Raw genomic sequence first — 21,668 nt, forward strand, 5'->3', positions numbered from 1 at the left:
CTTTGCTTTACTCTTAGACCTATCGAGTTTAATCTATGACTAACGCTCTTGTTATTAACAGTGTAATCTCTGACACATGAGCGTTTATTCCACAGTGTGAATGGCTGAAAGCTTGTCTGCCGAGACATCGGAACATGAATTTAAAATATTCCCGATGCACGCCCGAAAAATGTTGGACTAATGGGGCTTAGTGTTTGGACCTGCCCGTTACCGCATAGTGAATGAAGCTGCCAGTTTTGTTGGTATATCAACAAGGAGTGTCAAACGCATCTGGCCGGCCGAGGTGGCCGAGCGGTTCTAGGCTCTTCAGTCTGGAACCGCGCGACCGCTACGGTCGCAGGTTCGAATCCTGCCTCGTGCATGGATGTGTGTGATGTCCTTCGGTTAGTTAGGTTTAAGTAGTTCTAAGTTTTAGGGGACTCATGACGTCAGCTGTTAAGTCCCATAGTGCTCAGAGCTGTTTTGAGCCAACCGTATTTACAAGAACAGGTGTACAACTCGTAGCCTTGTAGCAAGGTGTATGAACAGTTTTCGTAAAGTGTCCCTTACTAGAGTTGTAAAACTACCGTAGGCTATCGAAGACTATCGTAGAGTTTGGTAGTTTTCCCACCAGACTTGGTCAGTTAAGATCCTACCCGGGTTACTTGTACATTGGGTGTGTTCCATACCTGTCGGGCGTTATCTCATTTCCATCACTTTGTTTGCGTATGTGACCAATATGTTACAAGATTCCCCTAGAAATCGGAAGCAGTGAACCATCTACAAACTGAGTGAGAATATATGATCGGCCGCGTAACCTACGGGACATTTTTCTCTACATAGTTATCCACCTGTCTGTTACTTAAAAATAAACAGTATATATAGCAAAAGTAAATCTGTCAATGTTTAATTCATGTTTTTTCGAAAATTGTTGATCTGTAGTGTGAAAAAGAGGTATGTTGCAGCATGAATATACACTCCTGGAAATTGAAATAAGAACACCGTGAATTCATTGTCCCAGGAAGGGGAAACTTTATTGACACATTCCTGGGGTCAGATACATCACATGATCACACTGACAGAACCACAGGCACATAGACACAGGCAACAGAGCATGCACAATGTCGGCACTAGTACAGTGTATATCCACCTTTCGCAGCAATGCAGGCTGCTATTCTCCCATGGAGACGATCGTAGAGATGCTGGATGTAGTCCTGTGGAACGGCTTGCCATGCCATTTCCACCTGGCGCCTCAGTTGGACCAGCGTTCGTGCTGGACGTGCAGACCGCGTGAGACGACGCTTCATCCAGTCCCAAACATGCTCAATGGGGGACAGATCCGGAGATCTTGCTGGCCAGGGTAGTTGACTTACACATTCTAGAGCACGTTGGGTGGCACGGGATACATGCGGACGTGCATTGTCCTGTTGGAACAGCAAGTTCCCTTGCCGGTCTAGGAATGGTAGAACGATGGGTTCGATGACGGTTTGGATGTACCGTGCACTATTCAGTGTCCCCTCGACGATCACCAGTGGTGTACGGCCAGTGTAGGAGATCGCTCCCCACACCATGATGCCGTGTGTTGGCCCTGTGTGCCTCGGTCGTATGCAGTCCTGATTGTGGCGCTCACCTGCACGGCGCCAAACACGCATACGACCATCATTGGCACCAAGGCAGAAGCGACTCTCATCGCTGAAGACGACACGTCTCCATTCGTCCCTCCATTCACGCCTGTCGCGACACCACTGGAGGCGGGCTGCACGATGTTGGGGCGTGAGCGGAAGACGGCCTAACGGTGTGCGGGACCGTAGCCCAGCTTCATGGAGACGGTTGCGAATGGTCCTCGCCGATACCCCAGGAGCAACAGTGTCCCTAATTTGCTGGGAAGTGGTGGTGCGGTCCCCTACGGCACTGCGTAGGATCCTACGGTCTTGGCGTGCATCCGTGCGTCGCTGCGGTCCGGTCCCAGGTCGACGGGCACGTGCACCTTCCGCCGACCACTGGCGACAACATCGATGTACTGTGGAGACCTCACGCCCCACGTGTTGAGCAATTCGGCGGTACGTCCACCCGGCCTCCCGCATGCCCACTATACGCCCTCGCTCAAAGTCCGTCAACTGCACATACGGTTCACGTCCACGCTGTCGCGGCATGCTACCAGTGTTAAAGACTGCGATGGAGCTCCGTATGCCACGGCAAACTGGCTGACACTGACGGCGGCGGTGCACAAATGCTGCGCAGCTAGCGCCATTCGACGGCCAACACCGCGGTTCCTGGTGTGTCCGCTGTGCCGTGCGTGTGATCATTGCTTGTACAGCCGTCTCGCAGTGTCCGGAGCAAGTATGGTGGGTCTGACACACGGGTGTCAATGTGTTCTTTTTTCCATTTCCAGGAGTGTATATATATATATATAAAGGCAATCCAAAATTATTAATTTTCATGTAACGTTAGAAAATGCAATTTTCTAAAAAAAGATATAAAAATTTAAAAAAAACCTAAATAAAAGCGGATCAAACATCTCTCCAATACTTCGTCGACTTTATATAAACCAACTTTCGCACTGGTCGGTAATAATAGGAAACTATTGCCTTTGATCATGATGAAAAACGTTCCGTTGAGTACAAAATAACAATAATTATAAAGGTTTTTATGTTTGTGCATGTAAAATGTATTTGCACTAAAAGTAATTCCTTTAGTTACATAAAAATGCAACTAACTTTTATTACTTATAAAATGCAATTCATATTTCTAAGGATATAAAATACACAATGGACTAACACTGAACGATGTGCGGTTCTAATTACGTGCAAAACGGATAAAAAAATAGAGATAGAAGTCGTCGTCTCAGAGTTTCTCTTTCACACATTCGTTTATGTTTCTTTCCCTACCAATGCTACTAATACTGAAGTAAACCTACCATTTACTACGTCGTTTATGTAGTGTACGGAAACTACCAAACCGTAGTTTTGGTAGGGCGCAACTTAATTCCTAACCAACACGGACCGGCGACGAGTGTCACGCCTTGTCAATGACAGTCGGTTAAAAATCCGACGGGAATTACCGCAGTCATGCACTGTGCGGCTGGTCACGGCGGAGGTTAGAGTCCTCCCTCGGGTATGGGTGTGTGTGTTTCTCCGTAGGATAATATAGGTTAAGTAGTGTGTAAGCTTAGGGACTGATGACCTTAGCAGTTAAGTCCCATAAGATTTCATACACATTTGAACATTTGGAATCACCGCTATCAGTGAATGTAGGTCCATCTTAATCAGTATCCGATGAACATACCGAAAGGAACTGCATGCGATGGATATTTGGATTGAGGTATCTCGCAGAATGCCACTTCTCATACCGCCACATAAAGCAAGACCAAACAACACATGAAATGTCTAGTAGAGAGAGGCGAGTAGTGTGGGCCGACGAGTCGCCAATTTGCCTCTTTTTAAACTACACAAGCCGCCGAGCTACAAATGTGGCATTTAACCAGTAGTGCGAAGAGCGTGTAGTTCAGGCCGGAGGTGGTTCTGTAATATTTTGGGAGCGCTTTTCGTACCGTGACTTAGGCCCACTCATTCTTGTATTCCTTTCCAATTCAGACCAAGAGAGATGATTAAAAACTTTTGTAATCGCTCAGCGTATCACATTTGTCACATGATCCAGTGTTACTGTTGCAGATAAGATTGAAAGTCCTATACGTCTGGAATGGCTGTGGTTATCGAGTAGCGCATGAAATGAGTCACATACCAAGTATACCACTGGCGTTTGGTTCTCGGGAACTTGCGTCAGTCTGGGTGGAAAAGAACTGCCGGCTGGTCCCGGCCGAGGTTCGATTCCTCCCTCGGGCATGGGTGTGTGTCTTTGTCCTTAGGATAATTTAGGTTAAGTAGTGTGTAAGCTTAGGGACTGATGACCTTATCAGTTGAATCCCACAGGATTTCACAAACGTTTTTTTTTTTTTTTTTAAAGAACGTCAACTCTATGGTGGTAGGCCTCGTTCTGATAATAAAAGCCAATTTCTTCCTTCCCACGACCAAACTGCGTTATGTGCACAACAAAGAGAGAGTGGAAATGGAAAACGTTCTAAATGCCATTTTTCAGTTCTGTTGTGTTCTGCGTACTCTGTTTCATGTTCCTAGACAGGATTCAGGTAGTCTTACAAACATGCGTTAGTAGATGGGGCATGGCCTTTGTGCCAAGCTGTGCTTCCCTCTAGAGTTCCAAAATTTAAAAGATAGGAGAAATGGTTTTTGTTGATTACAGTTTCATTAGTTAAAAACATGTTGCTATACATCTGTGCTTGTATTATCACGAATAAGACGCAACACCTCAGTATTAGTGGCACTTGGATTGGACCAAAAAATTTCTTGCTCTTTTCTGCCGAAAACTAAAATCTTTGAGGTTGTGGATCTGTACAAAATACAAGTTCATTCTTGTAAAGAAGAAAACCACAACCAGCTACAGTATACTTACAGAAATAAGGTCGTTACCGGTTGATCTTCAGATGGCTGTTCACGATTATATTACGCTAGCTGAGTACCCGGCATTCAAAAAAATGGTTCAAATGGCTCTGAGCACTATGGGACTTAACATCTGAGGTCATCAGTCCCCTAGAACTTAGAACTACTTACACCTAACTAACCTAAGGACATCAGACACATCTATGCCCGAGACAGGATTCGAACCTGCGACCGTAGCGGTCGCGCGGCTCCAAACTGAAGCGCCTTGAGCCTCTCGGCCACAACGGCCGGTTACCCGGCATTTCCCGGGTAGTATTTACTTCAGTCTTCTATTAGTCCATCTCCTCCCCCCCCCCCCCCTCTCTCTCTTTGGCTATCTCTTTCTACTCCTATCTCCGTCCGTCTTCTCTTCTTTCCTTTCTCTGTCCGTCTCCTCCTCTCCACTCTTTCTGTGCATTTCCCTCAACCAGTCTTTCTGTCCATCTACTCCTCCCCCTACTATCCCTGCGTCATCACGCTCATCCCAACAGGAGACTGTGTTTCCAGATTGTAACTAATATGTGTATCAAATTTGGTTGAAATCGTTCCAGGGGATGAGGATAAGCTTTTACCCGTGACGCTGTCCGTGTATGCACATATCAAATATGTGTCACACATAGTTAACATATATCACACGTTTTTATACGCATGTTTCACGTGTATGTCTAGCGAATTTCGCCCTGCGGTTTGATCTTCACGCAACTCAATGTTTATGACGTCATCTCTCATTAACAATGTGTCGTACAAAGATGTGCTTCTGTAAGCATATACTGGAGCAGATGTGAATAGTGTCTGTGAAAAGTGTTGTGAATAGACTTTGAATCATCGAAGTAATAAATTTAAACGTCTTGCATGATGTGGCAGTTTTCATGCATTTCACTGTATATGACATCACATCTTCTGAACCATGCGTCGTACAAACATACAATTTTTCTTATCTATCAGTGGTATATATGAATACTGTCTGCAGAATTTGTCGTTAGTATAGTTTGTAGTAAATAAGTAATAAATTGAAACGTCGTGCTTCATTCGGCGCTTTTACTACATAAACAGCTAAAATATATTAAACGATAAACTTTTTTTCTTTCATCATTTTATGGGGGTCGTCAGCACGAAAAAGTTTCATAAAGGTTTAAAACTACGTGTAAAGTTTGTTGCAAATCTCCAGGCCTTATCATTCTCAAATACTGGATGACTTAAGTATGGGTATTCGCGCGTCGTGGGTTACACTGCTTTTTCATCCCCACCCCGACGCCTTTTATAGATAGGTGTTTCATGGCCTACACCAATGATTTCCAGACAGTAAGCGATAATAGCAAGAAGTTTGATTTAATTCGGTACATTGTCTTAGGAGCTGTGGAACATACATGCATACATATGTACCTCCATTTTTATAATATGTTTGGGGTTGTTGGTGTTTACGTTAGTTGCCGAGAAAAAAAAATTCAAGAACTAATTCAATCAACAACAAATGCTGTATGTACATGAACAGCCGTCTGAAGATGATCCTCTCGGTTCGAAACCTATAATGTCGCTATTTGTGAAAATAAATAGCATTATTTACAGTGCATGGTTCCTGTTTTCTTCTCTGCAAGAACCAATTTGTATAACTTTTCTTATTGGTACTTAGAACCAGTCAGCTTCCCGCTATCGTGATTAGAATGTTTTTAATAAAGTATTTATTTTCTGATTTGTATCATTATTTTTTGCGGCGATCCATTAAGAAGCAAGATTCTGTCGTATCAGATTACCTTCTTAGTTTTTTGGATCCAAATTAGTTATACACAAATAGAGACACAGTGTTTTTTCATTCTCCTGACAAATGCCGGATTTGGCACGTGGAAAGATTTCGGTTTCCACTCCTGGAATGAATCTACGAGCGCGGACTTTCTGTAGCTAAACCGCCATGCCCGACTACGGAGACTAATTCGTTGTCGCTTTGCTCATCGCGAACCGGTTAGTGAGTGGAGTGTTTTATGCCGCAGGAGCCGCGGGGCCAGCGCAGCGGCGTGCATCGCGGCGCTGCTGGTGCTGGTGGCGCTGTCTGCGGCGCAGGCGGCGGCCCCGCTGCGAACCCCGGCGTGGCCCGCGCAGCTGTCCGCTCCCAACGTGAGCGCCGAGCGCCGCCTACGCCGCTACGTGCGCTTCCCCGCCGGCCGGTACGGCGCGCGCCCGCAGCCCCAGCCTCCACCCTCCGCCTACCTGCCCGAGCACGCGCCCTGGCTGCCACTCAGGTAAGCAATAACCCTCCCGCTGCTACAGACGTGCTCTCTGCATTCGGTGCTGCGCGCGGCTTTGTTGTTGTACTGCTGGCCAAATGATGTGTTATCTCTGCTCAGAGACGGCGGTCCGCCAGCTATGAATTAGTCTTTATCCGATTTCGAGAAAATTATTCGGTGAAAAAAATTGATTTTTGCACTTTATACAGCCTGATACCAATGAAGGACTGAATTTCTTTCCATTATTCTTACTACGCTGCATCAAATTATGTATACCGTCCCACTAAGAGATTGCAAAGATACACCTACATCCACATCTACAAACATACTACACAAGCCACCGCAGGCTGAATAGCGGAGGGTACGCTGTACCACTACCAGTCATTTCCTTTCCTGTTCCACTCGCAAATAGAGACAGGGAAAAACGACTATGTACTCGTATATGCCTTCGTACCTAATCTCTCTGATCTTATATTTATGGTCCTTATGCGAAATGAACGTTGATTCAAGGAGAGTCGTTCTGCAGTCAGCCTCAAATGCCGTTTCCTAAATTTTCTTAACATTGCTCCTCAAAAAGAACGTCGCCTTCCCTCCAGTGATTCCCAACTGAATTCCCGAAATATCCCCATAATACTTTCGTGTTGTTCGGACCTACCTGTAACAAATTAAGCAGCCCACCTCTGAATTGCTCCGCTGTCTCCCTTTCATACCACCTGGTGCAGACCCCAGACACTCGAACAGTATTCAAAAATGGGTCGCACTAGTGTCCTATATGCGGTCTCCTCTACAGATGATCCACACTTTCCTAAAATTCTCTCAATAAACCGAAGCCGTCTCGTCTTACCTGCTTCAATCCTTACATGCTCATTCCATTTCATATTCCTTTGCAATGTTACGTCTTGATATTTAATCGACTTGACTGTGTCAGGCAGCACACTGCTAATGCTGTGCTCGAACATACAGGTTTGTTCTTCGTACTCATCTGCATTAACTTCTATTTTTCTATTTTTAGAGCTAGCTGCGATTCATCACACCACTAGAAATTTGGTCTAAGTCATCTTGTAGGCGTGCCCATTCCCGTCCCTCCGTGTTGGGCGTCGTGTCGTCATAAAAATCGTCATATTTTATAAATGGGTTGAAAATATCGAACGAGGCTTTTTGCAAATGGTAACATGCAAAGAAGCACGTATGTTGGATACTAAATACCGGAAACATTTTTATTCACCGATTTATTCACCGAGATATGCAACTAACTCACCCGCAGCAGTGAGAGTGTAGAAATGAACGGGTAAACACGTCATGGCGGCCGTTATAGGCAGCGTTTAAAGACGTCTTCAGCACCCGGGGAGCGGCGGAGCGTGACGAGTTAACTCGCCCACAGCACCTAAAGTGCTAAAGCACCAGCCAGTCACCTGTCTACACCGGGCCTGTTGCAAGCCGGGCGACACTCAGTTCACAACACCTGATACAACAAGCTATATCGAAGACCGCTGGACCTGCTATCAATGTACTGACAGACAGAGACCGCCGTGCATTGCTGAGAGTGTACATAAAATATCACATGAAACCACCAAAAGGAATTACTCGTGAGTTACAAAGTGCTACCAGCTGTGCAGCTGGCACAGTCACGGTGCGTGGGAAGTTAAAGAGAATGGGGAACAATGGTCGAGCAGCTCATCCTAAGCCACAGGAAATAACGGATTTGGAGTGATGAGTCACACTATTTTCTCTGCCAATTCGATGAAAGGGATTGGGTTTGGTGGATACTGGAGAACGTTACTTGCCGTCATGTGTAGTGGCAATATCTGCATCTACGTCACACTCCGCAAGTGTGGCGGAGGGTACTTTCGGTACAACTATTGGTCAGCTGATGGAAGAAGTCACACTCCATTACGAAACACTCTCCAAGTACAACTGAAAAACTAGTGTATATACGGAGAAACTGCAGGTACATGAATGACACACAGGTCATCGAGATATTCTGGTCGTCATCTGACGATGAATCTGATTAATATCAGGATAAGAGAATACCAGAAAGGATATTTATATTTTTTCCCGACGTTAAATGGTAATTTCTTTGTCTTGGGCTTTTTCAGTGAAAAATCTTCTTCTTCTTCTTCCTGGCTCTACAGCCCTTGATGGTGCTTGGCTAGCTCTAGGACATCATTCCATTCGTCCCTGTCCATTTTTAAAAATCTTCTTGTATGTCATCCAGGTATCGAAGTCTTGGTCTTCCCGTGCTTCTTCGTCCTACTGGGTTTTGCAACAGTGCTGTTTTTGTAGGGTTCTCATGTTCCGTGAGGAAAATATGGTCGACTCATTTCAGGCGGCTTACTTTCATGAACTTTATAATTTCAAGTTCTTTATATAATCCGTTAAGTCCAAAATTATAACGTAAGCGCCATGCTATATCTTCATTAGTTGCCGCATTGATTTTGCGTAACACATCTCGTTCAAAACATCCTATTACCTCTTCTCATTGTTGTGTCAGTGTCGAGCTTTCTCAGTCATGTGTTAATACTGGACTTATAAAAGTTTTATACAACAGACACTTCGTCCTTCTGGACAAATTTCTGGACTTAAGTTGTGGGGCCAGCCCATAATAGCATTTCTTAGCTAGGTGGTTGCGCCGCTTTATTTCCAAACTAATATCATTCTGTGATGTTACCAGAGTTCCTAGATAGACAAATTCATTAACAAATTCTATTTGCGCCTGGTCAATTTCTAATATTGTATTTAATTCTGGTCGTATTATTCGCATGTATTTGCTTTTGTAGATGTTCACTTCCAGTCCCATTTCTTCTGCTGCTACCATCAGTGTCCTCTACGTCTCTTTAGCGGCTAGTTCTGTTCTTCCTATAATATCCGCATCATCTGCATAGGTCAGAGGCTACACCATTCTAGCGTATATTGTGCCTGTTGTGCTTATTTGAGCTGTCCTTATTACCCTCTCTGGTGCTATTTTAGAAAGATACATGACAGCGCATCCCCTTTCCTCAGTCTACAGCTAATTTCAAAATTTGGTGTTAACTTTCCTTGTATCCGCACTTTACATACTACTTTTCCCATAGTCAAACTTACGAGATGTATTGAATGTTGTGGTAGGCCCAATTCATTCATGGCTTCAATAAACTTATTCTTTTTATGGTGTCATACGTAGCTTTAAAATCAACGAATATCGTATGTGTTTCTATATTGTATTCCCATGTTTTTTTAAACATTTGATTCAAGGTGGATATTTAGTCAACGGTTGACTTCCCAGATCTAAATCCTGCCTGATATCTCCCAACTGCTTTTTCTGCAAAAGATTTTACACATGGAGTAAAAAGGGAGGAGAAAATTATATGTTTCACCAACTGCGACATAATCGCGTGTACAAACAGTGATCCAATACTGTAAAATGCTTTTTTATTCTAGTCTCTGATCACAAATGAATTCTTTGGACGATGACCGGTTTCAGTCTGTAATGACCATCTTCAGATCTAAAATATATAAATATATGAATCTAGTGAGCAGTGTGTCTTTTAACATAAAACAGCAATATGTACCACAATATACTGTCATACTCCATGGAAATGTACAGATAAAAAATGGTATAACGTACCTTTTTTACACCATGTCCTAAAGTGATACGGCCATAATGGCATCGTCAAAACATATAAATATAATCAGCATAGCATCGTCACACAGATTTAAAATATGGTGTAGAATAGGCCACATCATCCACACAGTGATTATTGCCAACTAGCTATTGAGGTACAGTAGCATCCAGCCGGCCGGTGTGGCCGTGCGGCTCTAGGCGCTTCAGTCTGGAACCGCGTGACCGCTACGGTCGCAGGTTCGAATCCTGCCTCGGGCATGGATGTGTGTAATGTCCTTAGGTTAGTTAGGTTTAATTAGTTCTAAGTCCTAGGCGACTGATGACCTCAGAAGTTAAGTCGAATAGTGCTCAGGGCCATTTGAAAAAATAAGTAGCATACAGGAGCCTGTTTGCCTACACTCTCCCTAGATGCGGCTACTGTGGGCTTGCTTATATGTAGTCATCATTTTCGCAAAAACATAATTTGATAAAAGCACATTAGATAAAATGTAAAGCGCTTCACAAATTTTCATGTACAACAATTTTTTGTGAAGAAGGTCACACCGTTTTCCCGCCATGTCTCTTAGAATGATATGATGTTAGACGTTCTGCAGACTACTTCCCACCTCTCTTTTCGCAGCTTCACCTACAGAATCGAATGCGGATTTTTGGTTACATTTCCTACTTCACTTATCATCGCCGAAAACTCACTGCAAACTAAAGAAAATTCTGAGCCATCGTCTTTACGATTCTCGAATGGTGCTTGCCCACACTGTCGTATCTACGGCCAGTGTTCGTGACTCTCTGCTACTTTTTAACGCGTGTTATAAAATTATAATTATGATCATGTCTCTTGGTTAGTGGTTAAAATGAAATATGATCTGAACAATTTTTTTAAAACAGCATGCAGTACACCACAGCGTTTCCTAACAGCATTTGAGACACTCACTTGACAGTTTGTAGATACACTTCTACGAATTTGCAAGATTTACGTGACACAACGAAATACATCCTATTAACCCAGACCTGAAATGTTTGAAAAGAAATCTTCTGGCAGATGGCATTGCATTGGGAAGTGTAGTTTAGTATCTGAGTAGATAAAGATTCTAGGTTAGATTACCGGTCAATACTAGATTTTTGTTACGTGTCAGTCATTGCTACTATCACCTCTGGTATGAGTTATACCGTGGTTCAGATTCCACGGGAAACTGTAGGTTCACTATATCGAGAATGGCAAATTAGTTTATATGTAAGAGGTATGCGTGGCCATACTGCCATTAAGTGAAAAATATCATGAAAGTACTGTGTTGCTCAAATTAACTTCCGTGTTGATAAATTCCTATTCCTTTTTTCCCTTATTCATTAAAGTAATTCATTCTGCATTGCTCTGATTCTGTGACGAGAAGGTAAGTCACAACCTCAAATCCTAACATCTCATCACACTTCTATTGATGTTGCTATAGCTCTGCAACCCGCGAGATATACACTGGTGAGTAAAACTTCAGGACGAAAGTAACTTTCGCATGGTGTGTCACTGCCAAGTACCATAGCTCCATGAAACTTGGACCATACGTGGAAAGACCTGTTACAGTATAATACTGAAGATAATTGAAAGCAATATGCAATAAGACGAACAGAAATGACACTTTCATTCAAAGACAATAATTACACTGAATTCACCTCGATTTATGATGGTCGCCTGAACATTACAAAAGGTGTGACATGGTTCTTAATAAGATGTGTGATTACCGCAAACTGCTGTGCATGCTCTACAATGTACTCCCACGCAGGTCAAAAAGTTGGCAAGAAGTTCGTTCCAAGAGCTTCTGCACCTGCGCAGTTCGATGCGGTTGAGCATTTCCATCCATAAAAACGAAGTCAAGACCGAATTCATCACTGAAAAGGCGCACATGGGGAAGGAGTATAGTGTCACAATAACGTTGATCTGGCTATCAGTACGACCAGAAAATGTTATATCACTCCACACTATAACACCTGGACCACCAATACGACAATTTCCGATAATTTTTCTGAGCGCATAAGTGTTTTCACCTCTCCCCATATAAGGGTACATCCAGACTCACTAATCAGACTAAATACGCTCTCATCCGAGAAGAGCAGACGACTCCACTCCTCGTTCGTCCAGTCCCTAAGTTCCTGACACCTACACAAACAGTGCTGCCGATGTGCGAGTGTCAACGGAAGGCAACATACCCATCGTCGGACAAAGAGGCCTCTCCCACGCAGTGGACGTGCCACTGTGGAGCGTGAGATTGTGTGCCTTGTAGTCGTGTAAAATGTGGTAGCATTGAACCCGCAGTTTATCATGGGTCCCTTCTTTTCTACTTCGAACAAATGTGCGACTTTTCAGACGTCCAGGCTTCATCTTCATCGCATCGAGCTGCTTTCGCGAATGAATTTTTCCACTGCATGGACTGACCGTCATGGTCTCTGGATAATAATCTTGTTGAGCATGTCTGGGAAACATCACGGAGGCGAATTTAGGTTCGTCAGTGTATCTTCCAGACTACTGCATGACTTTTTCTCATGAACAGGATTGACTACCCACACAGCTTTTTAATCATGTCATAGAGAACATGAAACGTTGCTGCCAAGCGCGTATGGCAACTAGAAATAGCCAATTTCACTACTGACCTTTGTCAAAAAATTACCCAGCTCAATATTTTATTTTAAATGTTCATCTTCTTTTTCATATCTATTCTAATTACATGTTTTAGACTCTTCTGTACATCTTGATGTTGAACTTTTCATTGCCCTCCGACCTGTCCGGGGTCCTGCTATGGAAATATGCTGTCATGTTCAGATTGTGTTTAACTATAATCCTATAGCTCAGTTGCTGAAGGACACTCATGTCATTTATGTGTACAGTTTCGACTAGGGTTGACAAAGTACCCAATCTCACACACCACTTTCGCTTTTGTTGTGAAACAGTTTCTGATACAAAGGAAGTCAGGCCTGAGTTTAACGATCCATCGTCGTAAGGGTTATTGGAAATTTCAATCAAGTTCTGATTGAACAAGGATGCGGAAGAATGTTGCCACAAATAATTTAAGGAGACCACGAGATGCCAAAATCCTATTATCTGGAGGGGAATTTGAAACCCTTTACTCGTCAGAATTTACAGTATTTGTCTAAATTTGCCGGCCAGCGTGGCCGAGCGGTTCTAGGCGCTACAGTCTGGAACCAAGCGACAGCTACGGTCGCAGGTTCGAATCCTGCATCGGGCATGGATGTGTGTTATGTCTTTAGGTTAGTTAGGTTTAAGTAGTTCTAAGTTCTAGGGGACTGATGACCTCAGAAGTTAAGTCCCATAGTGCTCAGAGCCATTTGAACCATTTTTTGTCTAAATGTATTAACTGAAAAGTTGTTAGAGTCAAATAGTGAACAGTGAATTATGTGTAGATAGTCGACCTTTAATAGGGCTACTACGAGTGAAAGCTACGTACTGCAGCATTTAACTATTCCATCCTACGCTATTCTGTGGTCAAGAGTAACCAAGTTCACAATTAGGATGACTGACACACAATGTGAGCAGCGAAACAGCTGGGAAGCAGAAGCTGAGATACTCACTCATGGGAACATACCATGGTGTCCATTAATTCAGCACAGCAACGAGCCTACTGTTCTGATCACAAGACGTGCCTTTGCAATGAGAGATTCCAGCCTCCGTTAATTCTCAGGTCTGTTGTTATTACTATCACGAATGTTAAAGATTGAACGCCTCCAATAGTACGGACTAGAGTTGCGCTATACCAGAAGGATGGTTCAGCAGTTTTGGCAAACAACATAAACTGTATGATAACTATAGAATTGGCAGAATTGGGTGGGAAAGAGACATAAATGAATGTGTAAGAGAAAAACTGGGAGCCGACAACTTCTCTTTGTTTTTGTTCATTGTGTTTTTCATATCCTTACAGAATATAAATTGCGTTTTATGAGTAATAAAAATTTGTTGATCGCGTAACTTTTGCTCACTTTCTAGACGATTTACCACTTCCAGATTTTAAGGGAATCTAGTAAGACACTGATTGCATACGTAAAGAAAGCGATCATTATGAGGGAACGCCCAATAGAAATGAAAAACACCCAACTTACAGGTAAAGTGGATACGACCGTAACTGACCAAAGCTTCCAGCAAAACTACCCTAGTCTACGCTTACTTGTGGTAGTCTGCCGTAGCTTTCTGTAGTTTCCGAACTCTAGTAACGACCAATAGTGCTGATGCAGTTGACGAGACATTGACCACACAGTCGTATTAGCTGGGTACGAATGCTCCTCCAGCCATACGATTTGGAAGGGGTGGGGGGGGGGGGGAGGAACTTGACGACGTAACCGTATCATACGTTGAATTTAGGAAACCACGGAAAAGAAGCGCAGGAAGCTATGCCATCTCTGATGTTAGAATATGTTGTCACCTGTAGCCTCCATTGGACATTCTACGTCACTGCTCTTGGACATAGCTAATATGCGCATCTCTTCTTCTAACAGCCATTTAGAGTTGGAAGAAATGATATCGTCTCTTACCGAAATACTTAATCACATTCTCTGGTGCTGCAAGAGAATAAAAGAAAAAAAAATGGTTCAAATGGCTCTGAGCACTGAGGGACTTAACAACTGTGGTCATCAGTCCCCTAGATCTTAGAACTACTTAAACCTAACTAACCTAAGGACATCACACACATCCATGCCCGATGCAGGATTCGAACCTGCGACCGTAGCGGTCACGCGGTTCCAGACTGAAGCGCCTAGAACCACACGGCCACACCGGCCGGCAGAATTAAAGAACCTCCGCCCTAGACACTCTCTATACTCATCACGAAACTTGAAAATGACAACCAGCTGTGCCATCAGCAACAGACTATGCGTGTCGTACGATGACGCACGTCCACTGAGCACCCCAGATAAAAGATTTAGTGGTCTGAGGTAAATATGCTATTTGTAAATTAAGTCCGAAGTATTCAGTCTTCAATGAGCTCATATCGACGATTTTAATTGCGAAAGTCCGTAGAGGCTATACGCCATTGGATACAGAAGTAGCTCAAACATGTGAAAGGAGCAGCAAAATATTAAGATATTGAGATTGTTGAATTGGCACCTTAGTTAGAATCCCAGTGCGAGATTCATCACATTTCTTCGAAGAAAGTTCTCAGATATTGAGTACAGCCCCAGTTTTAACAACGTTAAAAAACAGGAGAAAACTGTAACCTTTTTAAGGAAAGGAAACAGGATAGCAGACGTAGGTATGAAATTGATATCCTGAGTACTAATGTAATGATTCCCAATTTCAGAATCATGTTTACAGATTGCGGTGCTAATAGTAAACTTCGTCCTTCTGATTTTTGATGCTGAATGATTTCACGCTTCTGCTTCATTGGCTTCTCACATGAAGTGATGCCATACACCTGTCTGATTGTTGCATGCGATACAGATGCGCAAAGTAGTGCTACCGCCGCTAGTGACCTCTGTTGAAGACCGCCGAAATCGCCTTGATATTGAGTTAATCTGCTCGCCACCCATGAATGAAGGACAGACTGAACTGTAGGGGCTGTGACACAGATCACAACATCACTCCGCCACAGGGGAAATAGACAAAGCCACTGCTTCTTCCGGGACTGTGGTTGGTGGACGAAGTCCACCTCCATGCTGGTCTCCGCACTTTCCCTGATTAGATTCCTTCTCCGTTAGTATTGGTGGTGACAGAGTATCTGTAATGGTAGGCTGCTGCGGTTCTGCAACTGCCCCATCCAGGGAGACGTGTTGTTTTCACCTGAAACTGTGACTGGTTTGTAGGCCCTGGAATGAGAAAAGCATCAAATCGCGGACGGATATGGTCCATGTGTTTGTTGCAGTATCCACCTCTGCAGTCAATATGGCAGACATAGCGTTGCCTAGTCGGCAGACTATCGTCCCAGGATACCACTTTATCTGTTCGTAACACACTTATGAATAGGATATCTTTTCGTTAACAGATTCTGCCTCAAAACCCACTAGCTGTGGTGCTTCCCTGTTGATGAAGTGTAGTAAGGGACAGAAGGTCCCTCATCTTCAGGCCATGATGCATTTCTGCTGGAGATGCGTCCTTATGTGGAGAATTTCTGTAAGAAGAAAGAAATATCATCAAGACGTCTCCCAAATTGTAGTCAGCCATAATTTTCTTCATCTGAGCTTTGAACATCTGCACAAACCGTTCATCGATCCAATTCGACTCCGTATGAAGCGGCGCGGTGCGAAGGTGCTGAATCCTGTGAGCTATACAGAATGTCTCAAATTCGTGAGCTGTAAACTGGCCGCGATTATCCGTCAATAGAGACGCTGGAAAACCTTCAACTGCATAGAACAGACAGAGAGCAGAAACCATTTGTGGTGTCCACGTGCAACCTGTCCTGACAACGTAAAGGACTGCAACTGCCCCATCCAGGGAGACGTGTTGTTTTCACCTGAAACTGTGACTGGTTTGTAGGCCCTGGAATGTGTTCGTCCACCAGGACAAACCAATGAGCCCTCAGAAATGCCCCAGCTGAGTCTATGTGGAGCCAACTTCAGGATTCTGTTGCCGTCGGCCGATCTGATAAGAGTTTGGTGGGGCAGCTTGGTAATTCTTCGCGCTACCTCAAGAGTCACAAAAAGTTGTTTGTCCGTATTACGTAATTGTGTACATATCTCATTCCTGGCAGAACCCTGAACCGTGAACCCCAATTGCTGACAAAGATCAAAACCCATGATACTATCAGTCGTTGGAGACTGCATTCCCAGGAACGGTGTGCACACAATTTGGTTTTGAGACTAAGCAGTCACCATACACTGATCTTCGATCAGAATTTGCCGGTCACCATAACTCGTCAGTGTGCCTTGAAATTTGTTTAATTGTGGAGAGCCGATGAACTCCATACATAGCACTATTGATGATAGTTTTAGAGGATATGTGTAGCCACTTGAAATTGCACATTCTTTCCATTAAGTCCTACATCAACAAAAACCGCTTTAAACCTAGAGTAAAAAAAAAATTTGGAAATCTTATTTTCGAGGTCACCCACCGTATGGTCGGAGTCATCCACACAAATAGTGTACTTGACATTACAAAGTTGCTTATGCTGGACATCTTCTGCTTGTGCACTTATTTTCAACAGTGTAAAGTCTTCATATTTTCCTAATAATACGACCAGCGATCATGAATAATGAAACGCTGAACAATCGATTTCTCCTTAGATTGTTGATTAGCCGCGTCCTTTACAAAGCCCTTTGACTTGCCACCTATGGGTAAGCAGGAACCTGCCGCCATTGATTGGGCGGGATTTGCCGTTCCGCCTACTCCTGTAACCTGAGGAGTTGTCAGTATTGTAAAATTTCATTTTGGAAACCTCCGTTTCTTGCTCACTGAGAGCCCATTCCGTCTGCTTCATCTGTTCGAAAGCCTGAATAACTGATAAACATTCTTCAAGTGTGGGGTGTTTAATAAGTTCTTTCCGCAACGAGCGGTCTAAAGGTGCTGCAGTCATGGACTGTGCGGCTGGTCCCTGTGGAGGTTCGAGTCCTCCCTCAGGCGTGGGTGTATGTGTTTGTCCTTAGGATAATTTAGGTTCAGTAGTGTGTAAGCTTAGGGACTGATGACCTTAGCAGTTAAGTCCCATAGGATTTCACACACATTTGAACATTTTCTTCCCGCAACCCAGTGTCAGGTGCATGAACGATGAGTGTTGTGTCCAGACAAGACAGCCTAGACACAATGAGAGGAAGCCGAAAGGCATGCGCTAAGCCAAAGCAGGGTGCGTGAGGTCTGAAACAGGATACCTTATGAATGCTATAAAGAAAAGTACGTAGCTTCTGGAATACTTAACTTTAATCCATCATTTTGGTACATCTGGAGATTGTGGCGATACAAGTGAGACTCTTTAGATACATGCAATGTTACTAATGGCGCCTTGCTAGGTCGTAGCCATTGACTTAGCTGAAGGCTATTCTAACTATCTGCTCGGCAAAGGAGCGAGGCTTCGTCAGTGTAGTCGCTAGCTACGTCGTCCGTACAACTGGGGCGAGTGCTAGTCCGTATCTCGAGACCTGCCTTGTGGTGGCGCTCGGTCTGCGATCACACAGTGGCGACACGCGGGTCCGACATGTATTAATGGACCGCGGCCGATTTAAAGCTACCACCTAGCAAGTGTGGTGTCTGGCGGTGACACCACAATGAGCATGTACGAAAGAGTACAGTCTTGATTTTCGCACTTGAATTTACAACCCCAAGTCAGACCCTGAAACATGGCTACCCATTCCTTGAAAGTCTGTCCAGGTTTCTTGTAAGCCCTATAAAACTTACGTAGTGCCGCCGTCATGAGAAACTTACTCTCAAAATATCCAGTTAGTTTGCCCTTAACTTCCATATAACCTAATGCTCACGGGTCTTTATGGGTAAACAACTGATGCACCAAACCGTAAATACGAGCTCCAATACTGGATAACAAGAATGCACGTTTGGTAACATTGCCTGTTGTCCTGTGTGCCGTCAAGTGTTGCTACAGTCTAGACCATATTTCTTCTGCTGCCTTCCTCTTGCCTTTGGATCCGTTCGTCCAGCTGTTGTAACAGCTTTGCCAGTTTAGCACTAATGGACTACAAGAGATGTGAGATTCGTACAGCGAGATCAATTTGTGGCACCTTCACATGTAGACTGCTGAATAATTTCCACTCGGTGGCTGAACGAAGACTCCAGCTGAAGAACTGAAATGCTGAGACGCGAGGCGTGACTTACGAAGCCATGTGGAGAGATACGACGACTCCGAGCTATTAGTTGTTGATGCGGAGTAATATCACGCTTCCCCTTCACTGGCTTTCCGTGCGGCCTGATACCATAATTATGTCTGATTAATTGCGAGCGACAAAGAGGCACAAAGTAGTGCGGATATTGCTAGCGATGTCTGTTGACAGAAGTACGACGGCCGTGCTGGCTGCGTCTTGATTTTTAGGCTGTCTTGTCGCCAGCCATGACTGAAGGGCCGACTAGACGACAGAGGTTGTGGCGCAAAAGCCCATACGTTTACCTTCATACGATGGCTAAGTACTTATATGATTCAGCAGGTCCTGAGACGCGTCAATTGTGCTACCAGTTGATGACATGATGAAAAGAACACCAAGGAAAACTGGAAGTATAGCTCTACAGTGCAGTAAGAGACCAGCAGCAACAGCTTGCAGCCGGCCGGTGTGGCCGAGCGGTTCTAGGCGCTTCAGTCTAGAACCGCGTGATCGTTACGGTCGCAGGTTCGAATCCTGCCTCGGGCAGGGATGTGTGTGATGTCCTTAGGTTAGTTAGGTTTAAGTAGTTCTAAGATCTAGGGGACTGATGACGTCAGATGTTAAGTCCCATAGTGCTCAGAGCCATTTGAACCATTTGAACAGCTTGCAGTTCTTTTTTAAATTCAGCTGAATGAATGATTTCTTCTAGTTTAGTTATAATTAAAGGAATGAGAACATGAAATATCTGGTAATGCTGCTTGTGGCTTGATTGACAAGATAAACACGGCAGAGCAGCTACACAGCGTCCGTCGCCCTGAGATTTCTTTGCAACACGTTGTTCGTATTACAATGGACGTACAGAAAAATCTGTTGCATGTTACCGAGCGAGATGTCGCACCGGTAAGACACTGGGCTTCTGTTGGGGAGAACAGCGGTTCAAATTAGCATATGGCTACCCAGATTTAGTTTTTCCGTGATTTCCTAAATCGCTAAAAGCGAATGCTGGGATGATTCCTTTGAAAGAACACTGCCGCTTTACTTTCCCATCCTTCCTCACTCCGAGACTGTACTCTGTCTTTACTAACATCTTCGTCGATGGGACGTTCAAATATGATCTTTTTTGTTTCCTTCCTCTTTGCATAAGACATTCGACAGTTACAAATAAAACAACCATGCCTCCCTCCTATCAGTCAATCGTTTGGTGTTTGGCTGTCGCCACATCATGTAAAGGGGCAAAGTCACTCCTTACTAACCAAGCAAAAATGCTTGCCTTGTCGAATAAGGACGTACTTTGATTTGTATAATCTGGAGGGTTGGTTGAAAGATGTATTTTATGTTCTACTGAACGGAATAGTTGGTTCTTAGCTTGTTCGAAACCTTCAGCAAAATGTGTAAATAAGCATAAACATCAACCTCCAATTAAGCGACAGGATACTATACACATAACTTTAAAGAATTTGAATCACACTGCTTTGGTTCCACCGTTCATCTTGGCTATATATAAGGGAAGCATTATAGAACGTCAAATTACGAGAGAATCAGTTTACTCCGAGTCACAATTAGGTCTTTAGGTCCTTTACAGGTCAGCGCCAATATCTGGATTGAGAAGATATTGGTTACCGTCTCTATTATGTCGCTGTTGCGGTCTCGGCATTCACCTGTTGCACGCCGAGGAGTTGGAAGAACCGTAAATCAGGACACGGATAGCCCAAGTTCTGCGAAGAACGCCTTTAAGGGTAACTTTTGCTACTACTTAAGGCACGTAAGCCACATAGTTTACTTGGAACGCGTATGGTTTATTTCTCTCTCATTTCAAAGAAAATAGCTCATTTGTAGAGGAGGCTGCAGCGAGACGTAACTAACTGTTCATTAAAATGTCAGTAAATCCTATGATTATGTTCATTGACGTTGTATAAATTTTATAATTGAGAATTATCTTCCTATGTTTGTTACTGAGAGTATTGTATACTAAATGCGTTTAGACGTTTCCTGAATTCGTTTTTAATTTGTGTGATTGTCTATTACATAATTTATAACTCCTGGGAAAAGAAGTTGCTTTACTGCGTGGGCTAAATATAGCACTCCGAATAAGGCTGCAACAGAAATTAAAATGCATGTCCCAGGTTATGCTTCTGGCGACATAACTGGACAATACTTTTGTGGTTTTTCGCTAATTAAATACAAGCCAAAAAAGTTAACTTTTGCGGAGGCCTTGAAATTTTTAGATATACGGTGAAACGCGAGCCAAATCTCCTACAATGGTAAAGTAGGTAGTAGAGATGAACCTGCTTAAAGCTGGACTGGCATAACGGTCAATGGTAACATGACACTACCGTCTGCGCTGTAGAAAAAAAAAGTAAGAGTGCCATATATATCCCAAAAATCCACCAAATAGATTCATTTAGGGGAAATTTAATGTGCAGTAAATTAAAAATACTATATTTAAGTACGAACTGCCTAAAGAGCAAAAAGTAAGTATATTGAGGTGACAAAAAAATTAAATGAGCGTGTGGCACTATTGGCCGGGAGGCCCCATCCGGGGAAGTTCGGCCACCTAGTGCAGGTCTAATTTCAGCCGACGCCACATTGGGATTCTTGCGTGCTGGCGATGAGGATGAAATGATGATGAGGACAACACAACACCCATTCAAC

At 43.7% G+C, this 21,668-nt stretch overlaps 1 protein-coding gene across 1 annotated transcript in view; it reads left to right on the forward strand.

Annotated features, from left to right (window-relative positions):
• The window catches only part of LOC126470928 (proclotting enzyme), a 283,061-nt gene that overhangs the window by 5,122 nt on the left and 256,271 nt on the right, over positions 1-21,668 (forward strand). Inside the window, exon 2 of the mRNA XM_050098955.1 lies at positions 6,458-6,706. Coding sequence (XP_049954912.1) covers positions 6,458-6,706 — 249 coding nt within the window. The remainder of the gene's footprint in view (positions 1-6,457; positions 6,707-21,668) is intronic.

This window comes from Schistocerca serialis, chromosome 3 (genome assembly GCF_023864345.2).
Source record: "Schistocerca serialis cubense isolate TAMUIC-IGC-003099 chromosome 3, iqSchSeri2.2, whole genome shotgun sequence".
In the NCBI taxonomy this organism is placed as follows: Eukaryota; Metazoa; Arthropoda; class Insecta; order Orthoptera; family Acrididae; genus Schistocerca; species Schistocerca serialis.